General features: G+C 43.6%; 1 protein-coding gene across 1 annotated transcript in view; it reads left to right on the top strand.

Annotated features, from left to right (window-relative positions):
* LOC126456876 (uncharacterized) overlaps positions 1 to 18,661 on the top strand; it is a 288,788-nt gene that overhangs the window by 223,852 nt on the left and 46,275 nt on the right. Inside the window, exon 11 of the mRNA XM_050092697.1 lies at positions 4,662 to 4,945. Within this exon, the coding sequence (XP_049948654.1) occupies positions 4,662 to 4,945 (284 nt within the window). The remainder of the gene's footprint in view (positions 1 to 4,661; positions 4,946 to 18,661) is intronic.

The raw sequence follows: 18,661 nt of genomic DNA, 5'->3' as shown, positions 1-18,661 counted from the left end.
TGCTTAATAAGAAAGGTGACAAGACAGACTTAAACAGCTATCGTCGAATTTTCTAACTGACATATTTCTCCAAAAGATGCAAAAAAAAATGGTGTTCTCAAGAGAGGTCACACACTTAAGTGGAAACAATTCAATTAACACATCACAGTTTGGTTTCCATAAATGTTTCTCAACAGAGAATCCTGTTTAAACATTCACTCATAAAACAGTGCATACCTTAAATAGTAATATATTGCCACTTGGTATTTTTCTGATCTCTCTAAGGCCTTAGAGTGTGTAGACCATGATACTTTTTTAGAAAAACTCAAGTTTTATGAAGTTGATGACTTTGCACACATATGGTTTGAATCATACTTGATAAACAGAAAGCAAAAGGTTGTGCTGAATAAATCATACGATGTCGGAAAGGTAGAAAATTTTAGTGACTGGGGGTAAAAATTAGAGAGGTCCGCAGGGCTCAATTTTGGGTCCACTCGCATTTCTTCATATGTGAATGACATTCCGCTTATCATTCAACAAGCAAAATTGGTACTTTCTGCAGATGATACTAGTGTTATAATAAATCCCTTTAGAGAGAAAGCAACAGAAGAGTTAGTAAATGATATTCTTCAAAGAATTATTCAGTGGTTCTCTGAAAATGGACTCCCCTAAATTTTGAAAACGAAAAACACACACACACACACACACACACACACTACATTCAGTTCTGCACAACAAATAGAGTCATGCCAACAACTCATGTAGCACAAGAGCTGGAGTCAGTTGTAAGTAGGCTGTTTAGGTTTTTATGTTGGTAACGCCACGTAGCGCTCTGTATGAAAATCACTGACTCTGCTGTGTGCAGTCTGTGGCTGGTTTGCATTGTTGGAATATTTGCTATTGTAGTGTTGGGCAGCTGGATGTGAACAGCGCGTAGCGTTGCGCAGTTGGAGGTGAGCCGCCAGCAGTGGTGGATGTAGGGAGAGAGATGGCAGAATTTTGAGAGCGGACGATCTTGGGCGTGTGTCCATCAGAAAGAGTAAATTTGTAGTAATGGATATAATGAACTGATATATATATATATATATGATGACTTTTGAACATTATTAAGGTCAATTTGTAAACTACAACTACAAAGGAAATTCTCTCTACAAGCACGCTCTATCAATAAACAATAACTACACTAGTTACACAACTACAAGAAAAAATCAGAAGATTCCAGTGAGGTATCCTCGGCTAAGGGTCGACATATGAAACATCCCCTTAGGAAAAATTTATAATTACTCTGCTGGTAAACCTCTTACGTTATTTGATTTTCAAACAGCTGAGCAGAACTGAACGTACTCAGAGAGACTTATTCTGATCAACACTAAAGTGACACATAATATTTTTAGCGCAACGCAATCTGACTTTCAGTAATCCCTACAAAAGAATGGCCCCGACTAACAATAACCTATACCTTTCATGAAACACTTACCTCACAAAAATCTTCGTTACTCGAACTACTGCAATACAGCGAGCGCCAATACTTTCGTAAAATAAAGAACAACCGTCTTCAGTCACAATCTTGATTTTATTCCAATGCACGATACATTTCAAGCATTGGGGCTAATCTTCAGTTGCTTTGACAGTCTACATCACATTTCCTTGTCCTGGTAAGACTACAATGGTATATTACAAAGTGGGTATACTGTGAATAAAAGCTTACAAAACCAATACGAATCGAAAAATAACCTACTATTTCCAGTGGTGGATTCATGGTTTTGAAGCACAGTATGAGTAAACATGTTTATATACAGTGCATACATACACATTTCATTCTACACCACATTATGTAAACATAAGTCAAAACATAGCAAAGAATTTCAGCTGTAAAGATGTTGAATCCCTACAAATACACAGGTGTTATTAAAGAAGATACAGGGGATGCGCAAAATAATGTGAACACTTTACTTACTTGGAAATAGTTTATTAATAATGGGTTGGACCCTCATTTGCCTGTAAAATCCAGTAGCTGCTATTCGTCTTGGAATACTGGTATATGATGATTGTATAGTGCCAGTGGAATGTAATGCCACTCTTCTATCAGAACTCCTATAGAGACGAGGGAGGCGGAAATCTTCTCCAGACTCTGACTCCAATACCGCCCACAAGGGTTCGATAATGTTCAAGTCCGGGGACTGTGCTGGCCAGAGAACACGCTGCAGTTCAGTTGCACGCTCCTCCTACCACGATTGTACTGTTCTGACTGTGTGAATGGGTGCATTATATTCCTAAAATATGGCATCATTGTTGGGGACAGCATTTGAATCATGGGGTCCACCTGATCATCTAAAATGTTCACATAATCGTTGGCTGTAACACTGCCTTTGAGAGTAATGATGGGACCAGCAGAATACCATGATATTGCTGCCCACACCATCAGACTTCCACCTCCATGCTTACCTGTTGGAGTCAAGCAATCAGAATTGTAGGTTTCTTTTGGGGCTCTCCAGACGTAAACCTGGCTCGATGTTTGAAATAACAAAAACGTTGACTCGTCGGACCATATGACGTGTTTCCACTGATCAGCCGTCTAGGATGTATGCCTCTGACGCCATGTTTACGTTTCTTTACGTTGGTTATCGTCACTAATGGTTTCGGTAAATCAGGTCGTCCATGAATATTCGCTTAATGGAGTTCTCGGCAGACAGTGCCAATAGATATGGGGTCTCGAAGACGGCAATTGAGCTCTGCAGTCACTTCAACAGCCGTAGTTAGGTGTTGTTTTGACACAATTCGTGTTAGCGTAGGTCGATCTCTGTCATTTAGTTCTGATATGAGCCCACTATTACGCTGACATGATGATGTCTTTCCATGTTTCGTGTAGGCTGTCATGACTGTTCAAACAGTTGCTCTCAAAACATTCAATAAATTGGCTGTCTTGGTTACTGATGCTCCAGCTAATTGGGTCCCCACAGTCTGCCCTCTTTGGAACTCTGTTAGGTCTTTCATTTCATGTCGACCTTGGCCTGTGAACGCAAATACGAAGTGTGCACTATCCGTAAACCAACTGCACTGATGTCTAGTCCGTACTGAACGCGCACAGTCCAACGTGACACGTGCTTTACCTGCACTGTTGACCATCAAACACAACCATTCAGTTACTACCACTGTTCACATTATTTTGCCTATCCTCTGTACAAAGCCATTATTATTAGTTATACAGGATACCGTTTAGAAAACGAGTATCTACATCTACATCTACATATCTACTCCGCTAGCCACCAAGCCGTGTGTGGCGGAGGGCATAATTAGCGCCAAAGTCATACTCCTCCTCCCCCCTCCCCCCCCCCCCCCCCCGCCCCCCTGTTCCACTCACGGATCGCGCGAGGGAAAAACGACTATCTGAACGCTTCAGTACGAGCTCGTATTTCCCTTATCTTTGAATGGCGAACATTACGCGATTTGAAGGTTGGTGGTAATAATATGTGCTCTACATCCTTGGCGAAGATTGGATTTCGGAATTTAGTGAGCAGCCCCTACCGTTTAGCGCGTCGTCTATCTGCAAGTGTGTCCCACTTCAAACTTTCTATGAGATTTGTAACGCTCTCGCGATGGCTAAATGTACCAGTCACGAATCTTGCCGCTCTTCTTTGGACCTTCTCAATCTCTTGAATCAGACCCACCTGGTAAGGGTCCCATACAAACGAACAATACTCTTAAGACTGGACGAACTAACGTATTGTAAGCCATTTCCTTTGTTGAAGGACTGCATCGCTTCAGGATACCACCAATAAAGCGCAATCTAGAGTTCGCCGCCGGCCGAAGTGGCCGTGCGGTTCCAGGTGCTGCAGTCTGGAACCGCGAGACCTCTACGGTCGCAGGTTCGAATCCTGCCTTGGGCATGGATGTGTGTGATGTCCTTAGGTTAGTTAGGTTTAACTAGTTCTAAGTTCTAGGGGACTAATGACCTCAGAAGTTGAGTCCCATAGTGCTTAGAGCCATTTGAACCTAGAGTTCGCCTTACCCGTTACTTGTGTAATCTGATCATTCCATTTGAGATCATTTCGAATAGTCACACCCAGATACTTCACTGACGTTACAGCTTCCAAGCAGTGATCATTTATTTTGTACTCATACATTAATGGGGATTTTCGCCTTGTTATATGCAGTAGGTTACACTTACTAATACTGAGAGATAGCTGCCAGAGTATGTGTGAATATGTCAACTGTAGATTTCGTTATCAAATGGTTGCACTATTAATGTATTTGTTCCTTTAGGAAAGAAAAAAGTTTTAAAATTACCGAATAAACTGAGGCTGCTTACTCTGTTTGTTGGTTCAACATGTTTTCAGAAGATTTTTCTTTGTGCAACAGTTATTTCTAAGTGTTGTGGTAGGTGAAGGTTTTTACGGCGGTTTTCTGTTTGGAATACAGTTAGGCTGTTGTGGGTGTCAGTCTGTGTCCGTAAAGGTACATGTGGCTGGCTGTTGTGGATTTGTCAGAGTGGTTAAGTCTAAAAACTCCAGTGTGTTTTTTGTGATGCGTGGACAAAAGACAATGACGATGAGTGATAAGCTGCTCAGAAAACAACCTGCTGAAATCAAAGATGTTCATAAGAGTCGTATTTTGATTGACCCCAATACACTAACTTCAATAAAGGCAGGAGTTACAAAACCCCTGCTGGGTGATTTGCGAAGGCGCTGTTCCCACACGTGGTGCTGGTGAGCTCGGCGTGTTCGTGGCTGTCGCCGCTGGTGCCGGTGGGGGCGCTGGTGGCGACGTCAGGGCTGGAGGCGGGCTACCCGCTGCGACAGGACAGCGCCACGGAGTTCCTGTGCTACCCGCAGGGCGTCGCCCTCTACACCACCGTCGTCTTCCCAGTGGCGCTCTGCACGGCCGCCAACGCCGCCATCTTCCTCTACTTGCTGCTGGTTGTCCTCTTCCCTGTACGCCAGGACGAGGTTGACCTAGGAATCCGACAGTAAGCACCGTTATAGCTAGAAGTACATTCCTGACCTTGTCAGCTGTTGATGTGTGTGAGCCTCTTAGCCGGCGCATTAGTATAATATTTGTACGTAGTGTTTCTTTCACGTTTGAGATGCCGATTTCTAGAAAACTCCGCGACACTGACGTATGGAGGGTGTTCGGAAACTCCCAATTTCTAGGACTAGTAGAGGGGAGTGGGTAGATAATACTTTGAATTGGAACCCATGTCCGGAAATTACGGTTTCCGTGTTACAACCATTCGAAAATATTAAACTTAGATTAAAACTGTGTGCCAGACCGAGACTCGAACTCTGGACCGTCGCCTTTCGCGGGAAAGTGTTCTAGTTCTGCAAGGTTCGCAGAAGAGCTTCTGTGAAGTTTGGAAGGTAGGAGACGAGGTACTGGCAGAATTGAAGCTCTGAGGTCGGGTCGTGGGTCGTGCTTGGATAACTCATATGGTAGAGCACTTGCCCGCGAAAGGCGAAGGTCCTGAGTTCGAGTCTCGGTCCGGCGCACAGTTTTAACCTGTCAGAAAGTTTCATATCAGCGCACACTCCGCTACAGAGTGAAAATCTTATTCGAAAATATGTTGGTAACGCGACCACTTTTACAAGTAACTGATTAAGCGTGATCCAGTCCATCACTTGTTTTAGAACTTCACTCATTAATAGCCAAAGAAATTGCTTGTATCGTCGTTGACGGGTTCTCTTCAACGCGATGCAGTACGCCCTCTTCCAATGCGGGAGTGCGGCATCTCCTTGGAGCACCACAGGGAACCCTGCTGACTGTAAAGGTACCCTTTCTCGACGCCGTCTCGTAATTGCGGTGAAAAGTGTATACGACTGAGTGGGACGTTGTGGAGAACGATCTTGAAGGCAACGAGCAGTTCTTTCATTAAAGTGAGCTTCGCCATTCAGAAGGATCACTTCGATGTATTCTACAAACATGTGCTCAGTCACATTGCTCTAACACTCACAGACACGTGAATGAGGTTCGAACCAGGTCAGAGAGGTAGGATGGACGTCAGATGACATAAGCCGATCCGGCGTATCCACGCCCCACCCTGCTGCACACCTACCTAACAAACGTGTTTTCAAACGGCTGTAGCACGGAATCGGTAGGTTTCCTTACACGGGTTGCTATTCAAAATATTATGTACTCACTTCCCTCTACAAGTCCTAGAGATCTCTAACTCGTATTTCCGAACACCGTGGATTTTGGTGGTGCAAAATCACTTGCAGTATAGTGAAAAACGTGATGTAACGTTACAAAGCGTACGATCCGAAAAAGGCAACATAGCCTTTCCGAAACTGGTTATTAAAATCTAATATATACTTTTCTAGCGATCTTAGCGTTTGAAAGTTTCTTCAGGGTCCAAACTGTGGAGAAAAAAAGAGTCCTCATTGCACTGGATCCTTTAAAAGTTCCGGACCACTGCTGAACCACTGGATGAAGATTACACCTTTAGCTGCCCCTCCTTGAGTGTCTGTTACATCATCTAATAGCCTCAATCACTTTCATGTATACCACTGAGTATTACTTCTTAAATAACTCACAGTAATACAGGTAGACGAGGTGAGCCTTGAATGCTCCAAGAACATGTTTCCTCTAGCAAACCCATTAAGTGTGTAGCATAAGAAATAATCTTCGAGGATGAGATATAAAATGGTTGTGCCCTCTGCCAGATCCGAAACTATAGGGACTTTATTCCCCCACACACAAAAGAAAATGTCGCAGAGGTTTAGGTTCAAATGGCTCTGATCACTATGGGACTTAACTTCTGAGGCCATCAGTGCCCTAGATCTTAGAACTACTTAAACCTAACTAACCTAAGGACATCACACACATCCATGCCGGAGGCAGGATTCGAACCTGCGACCGTAGCGGTCACGCGGTTCCAGTCTGAAGCGCCTAGAACCGCACGGCCACATCGGCCGGCGCAGAGGGTTAGGTGTTGGCTGTGAGCAAGCCTTTCATGTCGACCACGTCTGTCTGTCCATTGAGCTGGATATGATAGTACAGCCTTTCGTGAATCTCGTTTGTGAGATGTGAGATTACATTATTCCGCATAAGGTGAAGGCACGCGGTGTTGCGGCACTCTATGACCTCGAAACTTCTCCAGAAAAGTTTTTTCAATTACCACTGGGAAGCAAGGGAACTGAACAATGGAAGACGAGGTATTACTGCACTACATTGTTACACTGATACATCCCTACATCTCTAAAACTGATAGATACGACTTCTCATTCACCCAGAAGTGCCGCTCGTGTCCGTGGATAAAACAGCCAAAGTGGAACACGAAGTCATCTGATTACAACACATTGTCGTAGTCCTGGCCATTGATCACGTCAGCCCCAGATTTCGGCGGGCTCCACCATACAACCACTACCTACATTGTTTACAGGAAAATAATCCTTCTCAGAACGATTTTCCTTTGGATGTACGGTCTTCTGACTGGTCTGACGCGGCCCACCACGATTCTCTCTTGTCCCAATCTCCTTATCTCGGAGTAGTAGCTACACCCAACGTTCTTAGTTATTTAATATGTACACTCTAACATTAGTTTTCCCCTAGCGTAGATCTCTTCTATGGTTTCCCGTAGTCCTCTGATGCCTTCATATGAAGCTTCCTTCTGTAACCCTGGATCCCTATCGCTTTTCTTTTTCTTCCCACACTGTTCTACAACAGATGCACATCCTCAGAAACGTTTTTCTCAGCGTAAAGCCCATACTTGTTACCAATATACTTCTTTGGAAGAGAATATTTTTTCACCCTCTTTCCTTTTTTTAATACCTTCATTTCCTATCTCTAAAATTTGTGATCTGTTGGAGTAAATGACCTAATGGAGAGATAGAGAATTTTGATTTAGTACCGAGAATATTACGAACCAGTTGACCAAAATGTGTGATTTTTTTTTCCATCACATCTTTCGGCATCACATTATCCACTTATCAAGCTGTTTACGTTAAAATGAGAATAGACGCCGCCACAAATAAAAAGCAAGAGCAAACATGAATTGTTAAACTCTGTTTATGGCAGTCAGCATAAAAAAATACAAGTCACATCCATTCTCGTGATTCGATGTGAACCTTTATATGCAATGTCCTACAAATAACATCAGGACTGAATAGTCGATATTTAAATTTCATTTCCTGTTTCTCTACAATAACGAGTACATCACGTGGCATTTTGCTTGTTATTTTCGTTGATTTTCTCAATCGTTCCGGTAATTCAGTTTCAGGTTTCTAATTATTATTGTGAACTTAGCACTATTTATTCATTAATTAAAACATCTGCTGTTCATATTTTGTTAACTCACTGATACGCTGATTTTAATCGTATGAGAACATAATTTCAGATCCCTACCTAGAAAAAGGTGGCATCCACAGTCACGTTCATAATACAGAATGAAGTGTTTTGCATATATTAATGAAACATGTTTACCTTTTAAGCTACAGAGTAATCTGCCTTCAGAAGTATGTTAGAAGGATAACTATCAGTCTTTCGACTAACAATAAATCAGTTGTTGTGTCACGACATATCATCAAAATCCTGAATAAGCTATACCAAAAAATAGAAATTTTAGGATCTTGTGCCCTCCTGGATAAATCTCTGCCGATGACCGTGGTCTGGTCCATTGCATGAATATTTGGTACATTTGTGATGGGACTTCCACCACTTTTACACCACGACGGCTTCAGAACATCTCTTCTCCTCCAGAATGGGTTTCGCCGAGGAGTCTCTGTAGCATATCCACTTGAACTGTAAAACCTTTGGAGTTAATGCGAGGTAACACAAATAAGAGGGACCGTGTTAATGGATAATTTTTTGGGAAGAATAGACGTTTCCAATACAATATACGGCCGAAATTTCAAATAATACTTTTGAAAGCCAATGCAGATTAAGGTCTTGTATTTCGTACAGTATTCCGTATCGTAATTCCTGCCCAGTTTATCTTTCCTCGTGCTATGCTGAATATAAGGAAGCAAAAAGAGAAAGTGGAGAGGACAATATCCTTGCTGTCATTCAATCAAGCACCTTATCATTTGTTGATATAAAATTCAGTGCAGTGGCATTTATTGACATAAGGACACGGTAAAAAGCGTTTTGTGTTGCTAGCTCAGTGTTTGATAATATAGATAAAATATTTCATTTTATTTATGTTTTTCTTGCCATGTTCTAAGTTCAGAGATATTGTAGATCCAAGAAAAAACACTGATTGCATCGTAGCGACTTTGTTTTCGACTAAAACGTGGTAGGATAATACAAAAACGAGAAACACACATGGCACAGTGTGATTTGACCAATTTGTTTGAGCACAATCCTTGGTTACAATGCCCTTGACCACGTACTGTGAGCGTTTGTCCCACGTAGTGTGAGTCTTAAGAAAGCAAGGTTGCATAGACAATGCATCTGATTAATAATACATGCGCCGGCCGCAGTAGCCGTGCGGTTCTAGGGGCTTCAGTCTGGAACCGCGTGACCGCTACGGTCGCAGGTTCGAATCCTGCCTCGGGCATGGATGTGTGTGATGTCCTTAGGTTAGTTAGGTTTAAGTAGTTCTAAGTTCTAGGGGACTGATGACCACAGATGCCATTTGAACCAATAATGCATGCAACTGGGTCGCTGACAGAAGAGAAGCTAGCCACAATCAAAAGTAGGGCGTGGTTAGGAGTTGAGTGTCTACCGTAGAGAGATTTCATGAAAATAGTGAACATTATTGGGATGAGGAGGGGGAAGCATTCAACACCAGTGCATGGGAGCTTGACCAAGCGCTAAAACCAAGCACCAAGGTCACGATCCAGCCTTTGAAGTGCCCGAATCCCTCTGAAAAAAAAAAACTCTTCAGGTGCGACCCGTCCAGTGCCCTCCCCTCATACAAAGGCTCCACGTGATTTGATGTATCTAGTGTCATATAAACCATACCCAGTTCATGGAAGAGTCAGAGAAGGCTAGAGTGATTTCCGTCATTTGTCAAACCTGGGATACCTCGATGTAGTTTGGAGACGGTGTTCTCGTTTTCAGTGACATCATATTGGGAACTCATGCCACTGCATGTCTATCTGTAGAGTACAGAGATTACATCCGGAAGTGGTACGCGCTACTTTGCCGTGGTGCATAAAAAAGTGAGTTCTGTCTGATGGATAGTAACACATGATGGAAGACAGCAGAAGAATGTCAATTAGAAATTTTGGAAGAAGCGCTCACCTCGTACTGAATGCTAGGTAGATGAGTATGATTATACACGATTAGAATTTCAAATACGCTGCATAACATGAAGAGTGAAGCATCGAAAAATGGAACAGGAAACGAAATGAAATTTCACGGGTTGAGAGGGTATGTAATGTTGTTTCAGTTTTCACAGTATCGAGTCAAATTTGCAAAGATGTTTGCAGTATAAGGCCACATACCGCATGACGTTGTACCTGCTCTGGCCTGTATTTGCTGGTACCACAAAACCGTTGCATCCTCAGCTGAGGAGAGCTGGGCTAGAACTGTTTTAACTGGTCCTTGGTATCCTGGACACTGGCACTGCGACGATGTCCTAGCTAGTCCCACACATCTGTATCAGGGACAGATCTGGAGATCTTGCTAATCATGGGAGTACGTTGTGGTGGTCATGGCAGCTTGCGCAAGGGGCGATAATTCCCTGGCTGCTTCTAGGCTATAACAAATTGCACGATATGACACAGAATTTTGCAGGGAATCCATCTCGGATGGCAGTCACAGATGTGAATGGATTAACATGTACTTGGCGCTCAATACGACGATCTTCTCTTGTGATGTTCAGTAGTGTTAGACCGACACGTGGACGACGAGAATGTCTGCCTTCACCCTCCCATCCAGATCAACACTCAGCCACTGTCACATCCACATGCCCCAGAACCTGGATATTGCATGATTACACTATACGACCAAAAGGAAACCCACAATGAGGCCTCTTTCCAACTCAATCCTGTGCTGATGCCAACGGCTTTGGCACGATAGAAAAATCTGTTCTCGCCCACTTACCGAAATTAAGCAACCTCAGGCCCAGCTAGTACTTGGATGAGTGACAGTCTGAGTACAACAGATGCCTTTGGCTCAGACACACGCAAGTCACCGAAACTGAAAATAGCTCTGAGCACTATAGGACTTATTATCTGAGGTGATCAGTCCCCTAGAACTTAGAACTACTTAAACCTAACTAACCTAATGACATCACACACATCCATGCCCGGGGCAGGATTCGAACCTGCGACCGCAGCGGTCGCGCGGCTCCAGATTGAAGCGCCTAGAACCGCTCGGCCACTACGGCCGGCCACAGAAACTGCATCAAGTTCAAAGACCTGCACCAGGCTGTTGGCCATACAGCATTACTATTATATTTGGTGGTGATAACACTGCCTCACACGAATACGCGGCATCTCCGTGTCCTTTACCGTGAACAGTCGACATCTGTGCTACTCACGTTCCAGGCCTGGTAACAATACTAAACACGAACACTAATGCACTCTGGAGGCACAGAGAAGTACAGCTCTAGTCACTTAAACACCCGCCGATGGTTCATACGTGTATGAAGTTACACTGACATTCGACATTGTCTTCTGGGTGTTTCAATATTTTGTCAAGCAGTGTCAGTTGTCGAAGCAAGAAAGGTACAGTCCCTGATTATTGCATTTCTTCTGGGGTGCATCGACATCCACAACTATACTCTGCAAACCAGTGTGGTGTCAATGGCAGAGGGTACTTCGTATTGCACCATTTAGCAAGTCTGCTTCCCGTTTCATTCGCATACGGAGTGTGGGAAGGATGATTAGTGAAACGCCTCTGCACGCAGTTAAACAATGTAGTCTCGCCTTCTCGATGCCTCACAAAGCGGCTTCTTCAACCGTCGAAAGTAGGCTTCATAAGAGACTTTGCGTCTAGCTTCGTGTATCCGCCAGTTCAATCTTTTCAGCATTTCTACAACACTCTACCGCGGGTCAAACAAACGTGTTACCATAGGACTGGCCCTTCACATACGTCATATCTGGGTCGGTTATCACTCACTTGGGCAAAATTCTAGGATGTGTAGCACTATTGCTTTATCCTATTTTTTCCTAGAATCCTAGGAATGAAACGAAGTCTGCCCTGGCTTTATCTACGCCTGAGACTATGTGTACGTTCCATTTAATATCCGTACAATTTGCTACACCCAAGTATTTTGAGAGCATCCTATTCTTTTTAAAATGTAATCTAAGTACATAACTGCTATGACTTCAGTGAATCCGGCCTTTGTGGCCGAGCTGTTCTAGGCGCTTCAATCTGGAACCGCGCGGTCACTACGATCGCAGGTGCGAACCCTGCCTCGGGCATGGATGAGTGTGCTGTCCTTAGGTTAGTTAGGTTTAAGTAGTTATAAGTTCTAGGGGACTGATGACCTCAGAAGTTAAGTCTCATAGTGCTCAGAGCCATTTGAACCATTTTTGACTTCAGTGAAAATATTTCCTTTCAACAAAGGATTTTGTTCTATGTACGAATATTAACGCGATCTAGCTGCTTTTTGTGAAATATTTGAAGACAGAAAGGAGTTTCATAGTACAACGGTAAATATAGCGGTTCTTGACCGAGGTTTACGTAATGGGTACATGACTGCGACCAACGTACCTAAATCTGTAAACACAACCGGAAAGTACACTGCATGATCGCTATGGAAGTGTAAACTTCATTTCGTATAGCATCACAACTACATGTAAAAGGCATTAATCAGAAAAAGCATTCTACGTATTCAGCCTCAGCACATGTCTCGAAGTTCTCAGCTCTTCAGACCTACCTTACATTTGCCGTAATACACTCTCAAAGAAAATTATGTAATTTTCCAATAGCAGCTTATCAAAATGATGATTTCGCTGGAGGAAGAAGGCATTCTGTTAAGAGTGCTCGAGTTCACGACAACTAGACAAAGAATAAATGATCACATGATAACTAACCAAGGAATCGTAATAAACTGTAAATGTCTTCGGGATGAAAAACAACTGATTAACTTTAATCAGCAGTGAAATTAAAGGCGTCCTTCATCGGGCCACAAAGGTCACAATTACCATAAAACATCTAAATTAGAACAAAAGAGCACCATATAATTCCTGGTCCCAGCAGTAATACTAAATAATAATAGTAAATAGTAATGTTAGCAATGGCCTATATTCACGGATGAGTTAATGAAAAACCGATATTGTTCTTTGAACATGGAACAAAGCCCCTCGCTTTGAAGAACGGACTTAACCTTGATCACAGTGAAAGCACATCAATAAATCTGGGAAACAAGCAGACTATTTGGCTAAAGTGCGCGAGCATGAAACATTATCAACCACAAACCCTTGTAGGCTGAAGCATATAAACGCCATCAAAATTAAACGTTAGAGAAACTCAAGGAATCTGAACCAAGGGAAGTGCAGGTAACGCCCACGCGATGTGATTACCCCAGGGCGGAAATGCAAGTATTCTTTGTTCCTCAGTCCAAATCGCTACCGCACTAAAAGCGAATTGCTCCATCTGAAAACGTGTTCAGCATATGGCGTATATATGAGGTTTTGGTTCAAATGGCTCTGAGCACTATGGGACTTAACTGCTGAGATCATCAGTCCCCTAGAACTTAGAACTACTTAAACCTAATTTACCTAAGGACATCGCACACATCCATGCCCGAGGCAGGATTCGAACCTGCGACCGTAGCGGTCGCGCGGTTCCAGACTGCAGCGCCTAGAACCGCTCGGCCACCCCGGCCGGCCATGAGGTTTTGCTATGCAGCCAAAGAATGTGGCATTCCTAGCAGACTAGACCCGTGCATAGAGTGCCTTCACACCTTACCAGCGACTTGTAACTCCTGCAAAGACAAATGACATGGAAGACGTTTTCCAATGAACGACTTCATTTTGTCTGACTTGATTGATTCCAGTTGTGGCTAACTGGTACTGTAGTTATCAGGTATTCATTTCGTTATGTGCAGAGATTGACACTTCTCAACATTTCAAGCGCCGGCCGGAGTGGCCGAGCGGTTCTAGGCGCTACAGTCTGGAGCCGCGCGACCGCTACGGTCGCAGGTTCGAATCCTGCCTCGGGCATGGATGTGTGTGATGTCCTTAGGTTAGTTAGGTTTAAGTAGTTCTAAGTTCTAGGGGACTGATGACCTCAGAAGTTAAGTCCCATAGTGCTCAGGGCCATTTGAACCATTCGAACATTTCAAGCACGTTGCCGTTATTTGGACCACTTTGAACTCTTAGCTAGACCTAACTGAATATTGGTGCAGTTTTTTCGGCATAAACATTCCCCTCTGTATACTCAAAAGTAAAAAAATGGTCCATTGTAAAAACGGCAGAAAAATCGGACCATTTGACAATACCAGCATAATCACAGAGCCAGAAAAACAGGGCCAGACGAAGGGAGAGACGAAGCGAGTCATTGACTCAGTAAAATACGAGTTATTCGACGCTCACACTGTATTCACCTATGCCCCACGTGCTGTGATTGAATACTTCACGACACAGATTATGGACCTGACTGAATGTTCGAATTGCAATGACAGATCCTGGATGTTAAACAATATGCGGCAAAGGGGCTATAAAACGCCTAAGAATGTACTTATGCTCACTATCTATTGTACAGGCTAACTAAGAATGGAAGACCAATTTTACCAAGAAGTTTATTATTTTCTAAAGCCGCCCATATTCGTCTTTCGCAACTTGAAATCATAACTTTACACGTTTTGGAACGAAGATTAAAGCCACAAAACTACACTGCACGAGCATGTGGAGTCAGGTGTTCAAAGAGACTATTCTCACATCAAGTCTCTGTATGTCCATCTGAAATGGTTGCGGGACTTGGCTGTTCGATAGAGGATGTCAAATTAAATACCTTTCAGCCGTCAATTTTCAACATTATTTTAATTGGCAAATAGTTTCAGCGTTTTATTACGCCATCTTCAGGTCCCTTACCGACGTGTAGGAAGACTCTACCCCGGTTCAGGCAAAAACGGGGTCCAACAATACTGGTATTAGTAGGCATTTGCTACAGTGATCTCTTGAACCATCACCAGTCGGCAAGTGATAGTTGAAGAGATGACTGTAGCAAATATATACTAATACCAGTATTGCTGGCCGCTGTTTTGAACAAGATCGAGGTAGATTCTTCCTTCACGTCGGTCAGGGGCCTGAAGATGGCCTAAAAAACGCTGAAACTGTTTGCCAATTAAAGTAACGTTGAAAATTGACGGCTGAAAGGTATTTAATTTGAGATCCTCTGTTCTCACACCTCTTGCTCGTGGCGTAAGGGATAGAGGAATGTAATGGTAAACTGAAGGTGCAGATCTGAAAGTTACGTGCTTTCATTTTGTTTATCATTTGTGCTAATTCGCAAGAATGGAAAAAAAACGCGATGTTTCGGACAATGTGTAGGAAGATTATGAAATCGACAAGTGAAATAGCTGTCTTTACTGCATATCGGCTTCGCTATAGTTCAGATACGTACTTTTCTTCACATAGCTAAAGTCACGAAAGATGTGGTGTCTTGCGGCAGAGAAAATAGCCGATCACAAAAGCGACATTTGGAGAGCTATTCATAAAAGATGGAACGGAACATAAAAACATTAACAATTCCGCTTAAGAAATGTTATAAATTAGTAAACCATCACGTAATACTTATTATCCGTAACTGTTTAAAATACTGGTTACAATTTCCCAACAACCTTACAACAGAACACTTCGAACAAGAGCGAACGAGTAACGATGCGTAGATGTTGATGCGAGATTAGACATTGCAAATGTGAAATTCACGTGAATTAATAACCGATGTAACGCCAGAATCTTGAATGCAAGCATACAAACGCGCATGCATTGCGTTGGACAGGTGCCGGAAGTCAGTTTTTGGGATGGAGTTCCATTCCTCTTGCACTTTGTCAGTCAATACAGTTACGGTCGACGCTGCTTGTGGATTACGCTTGAGTTGTCCGATGATGTCCCGTATATGTTCGATTGGAGACAGAACTGTTGATCGAGTAGGAGAAGGCAACATGTCGACGCTCTGTAGAGTCTGTTGGGTTACAGCAGCCGTATGTGGGTGAACGTTATCCTGTTGGAAAATCCCCTGGAGTGCTGTTCATTAATGGCAGCACAACAGGTCTAATCACCAGGCTGACGTACAAAACTGCAGTCAGGGTGCAAGGGATATCCACGAGACTACTACTGCTATCACACTAAATTGCAGCCCAGGCAATAACTTCAGCTGTAGGTCCGTTGTGTCTAGCACGCAAATAGGTTGGTTGCAGACACTCAGCTGGCCTCCTCTTAACCAACACACGACCATCACTGGCACTGAGGTAGAACCGCTTTCAGCAGTAAACACAACGGACTTCCATTCTGCCCTCCAGTCAGTTTTCGCTTGAGACCACTGAAGCCGCAAATGGCGGTCGTTTGGGATCAGTGGAATGCGCGCTACAAGGCTTCGGCTCGGATCTGTCTTTGAAGTAACCACGTTCTTACAGGTCATTGTGTCACGGTGGTGCCAACTGCAGCTGAAATTGCTGCTGCAGATGCAGTACGACGCGCCAGAGCCATACGTCGTCCCTTTTTGTTGTGCCACGCTGTCGTACGGAGTTCGGTCTTCTTGTGACCATTCATTCCCGTGACAGTTGCCAAGAATCATGAACAGTAGTTATATTCGTGCCAAGTCTTTCTGCAGCATTGCAGAAGAAACACCCAGCTTCTCGTAGCCCTATTACAGACCTCGTTCTAACACAGTGAGGTGTTGATAACGGCGCCTCTGTCGTCTTAAAGGCATTCTTGACAAACTTCACCTCACCACGTCCAATCTCAAAGGATACATACGCTCACGACTATTACAGCCTGTATTTAAAGCAAACCTGATTTGTATCCTCATAGTGGCGTTACTAGCGCCACTCTTATGCGACTGGCGCGATATTTGAATAGTATCGTCTTTCAGATGTAGAAAAGGGAATACTAGCTTTCTTTTATTTTGTTGTGGCGATTTTTTCCGCCTGTGTAGATAAAACAAACGTATACGGCAGTGGATAATATTACTCATGCCCTGGGATCAGCTCCAACCGTTCACTTCTACTTAATTGTAATATGCACGTGGTGCTAATTCTAGATGGGTAACTGAGGTGTCGCCAAAGGTGTTCACGACTTATGTGAGACATAGGATGTTGATCCGATCTTGATGTACCTCTCCTGTCGCGCTGACCATATCGAGGGCGTTTAAAGAAATTTTCTTTGACCACACGGTCTGTCCTTCAACGTAAGCCTAGCTGCACAGGATTCGACAAACATCTGCAGTATGCAGATGAATTGCCATACCATCCACACCTGTCACACATTTGGCACATTCATGAGTTTTTAGGTATCCTGCATTCACACGACCACTATTAAACGGCAGTAACACGAATTTTAAAGCTATACCCATCTCAGGGGTGCCTATAGGAATAGCAGAAGTTGTCTTTGCATTGGGAACTGTGGGTTAAATATTAACCTGTGTGATGGATGAGACCTCGCAATGTCGAGAGTCTGTCCCCAGACAGGATTCTGGAGTCAGTAAATGCATGGTATTCAGGACAAACCAACAACAGCCTAACATGCATTACATATATGTCTGCTGTAGCTGTTTCCGGTACACCTGTCCTTTTTCCTGTTGCTTAAGAATTCAACGTTGGACACATGCGTGTTACAACTGTTCAATCTTGGACAACATTTGAACTAGCGACCTCCGCCTTTCCGCCTTAGTTCCATCTGTAACAGGAGGTCGGCCAGACCGACTTTTCGCCTTATTTCTTAAAATTGAACAAGAACAGTTACAACTTCAAGGAACTTCTTTTTTCCACGGACATTAGCTACCGGATCGAAACCGGTAACACCATTTAAAAAGAAAAAAAAGTAAGTTTCTTGCGGGTGTGACTGGTCATCTTCATTTTTAAGCAATAAAAAACCGCTGTTCTCCAAGAGAAATATTCTCAAAAATTACTTCTTCCCCTTATTTATTTGCACCTAACGCAGCAAGTCCGTGACCACTGCTGCACCTTTTGACGGCAAGCAGTTGTAAGAGCGGCAAGCAGTTGTAACATCTCGGGCAGTCCGTTGCAATGGCTCATCAGGAGTGTTCAGTTCGAGACAGAGTCATCGTTCTGATTGAAGAAGACAAGTTTTCGATTAGTGATGCTTGCAGGAGGTATGGCGTGCCGCCTACTACCGGAAAGAGATGGTGGAAGAATTAAGTTAAAAGAGGCATTACCAGTGGAATTCCTGACTCACACAGCAAGACACTGAGCACACAGCAGCAGGACACTGAGCCGACTGCTTCCCTTCCTAAAAGTGAGCCAGTTGCGGTGAAAGGTCAACTAAAAGTGACACAGTTCGCCGAAGACTGAGGGAAACAGGGCTGCACGTACGAAGATCCGCTATACAACAGGAACTCAGCGAGGAAAATGAGTTGGTCCGGCTGGCATTCGCAGAGCTCCATCTGAATGCGGCGTAGGAAATCGTAATTTTCACAGACGGGAAGGCGTTTTCCACGAGCAACGATGGCCCAAGAGGGGTTTACTGGATTCGAGGCACAAGACATCGCGAAGAATATGTAGCAACGGTAGGAAGTGGCCGGCTGTCGTTTTCCTGTGGGTGTTGAATTTCTGAGAGAAGAGCAGGAATGCTATTTACTGATTTGTTTACCTCTGTGATACGTTGGCTTT

This window comes from Schistocerca serialis, chromosome 2 (assembly GCF_023864345.2).
Source record: "Schistocerca serialis cubense isolate TAMUIC-IGC-003099 chromosome 2, iqSchSeri2.2, whole genome shotgun sequence".
NCBI lineage: Eukaryota > Metazoa > Arthropoda > Insecta > Orthoptera > Acrididae > Schistocerca > Schistocerca serialis.
The sequence above is the reverse complement of the archived record's forward strand: the minus strand, read 5'-3'. Positions and strand labels throughout refer to the sequence as shown.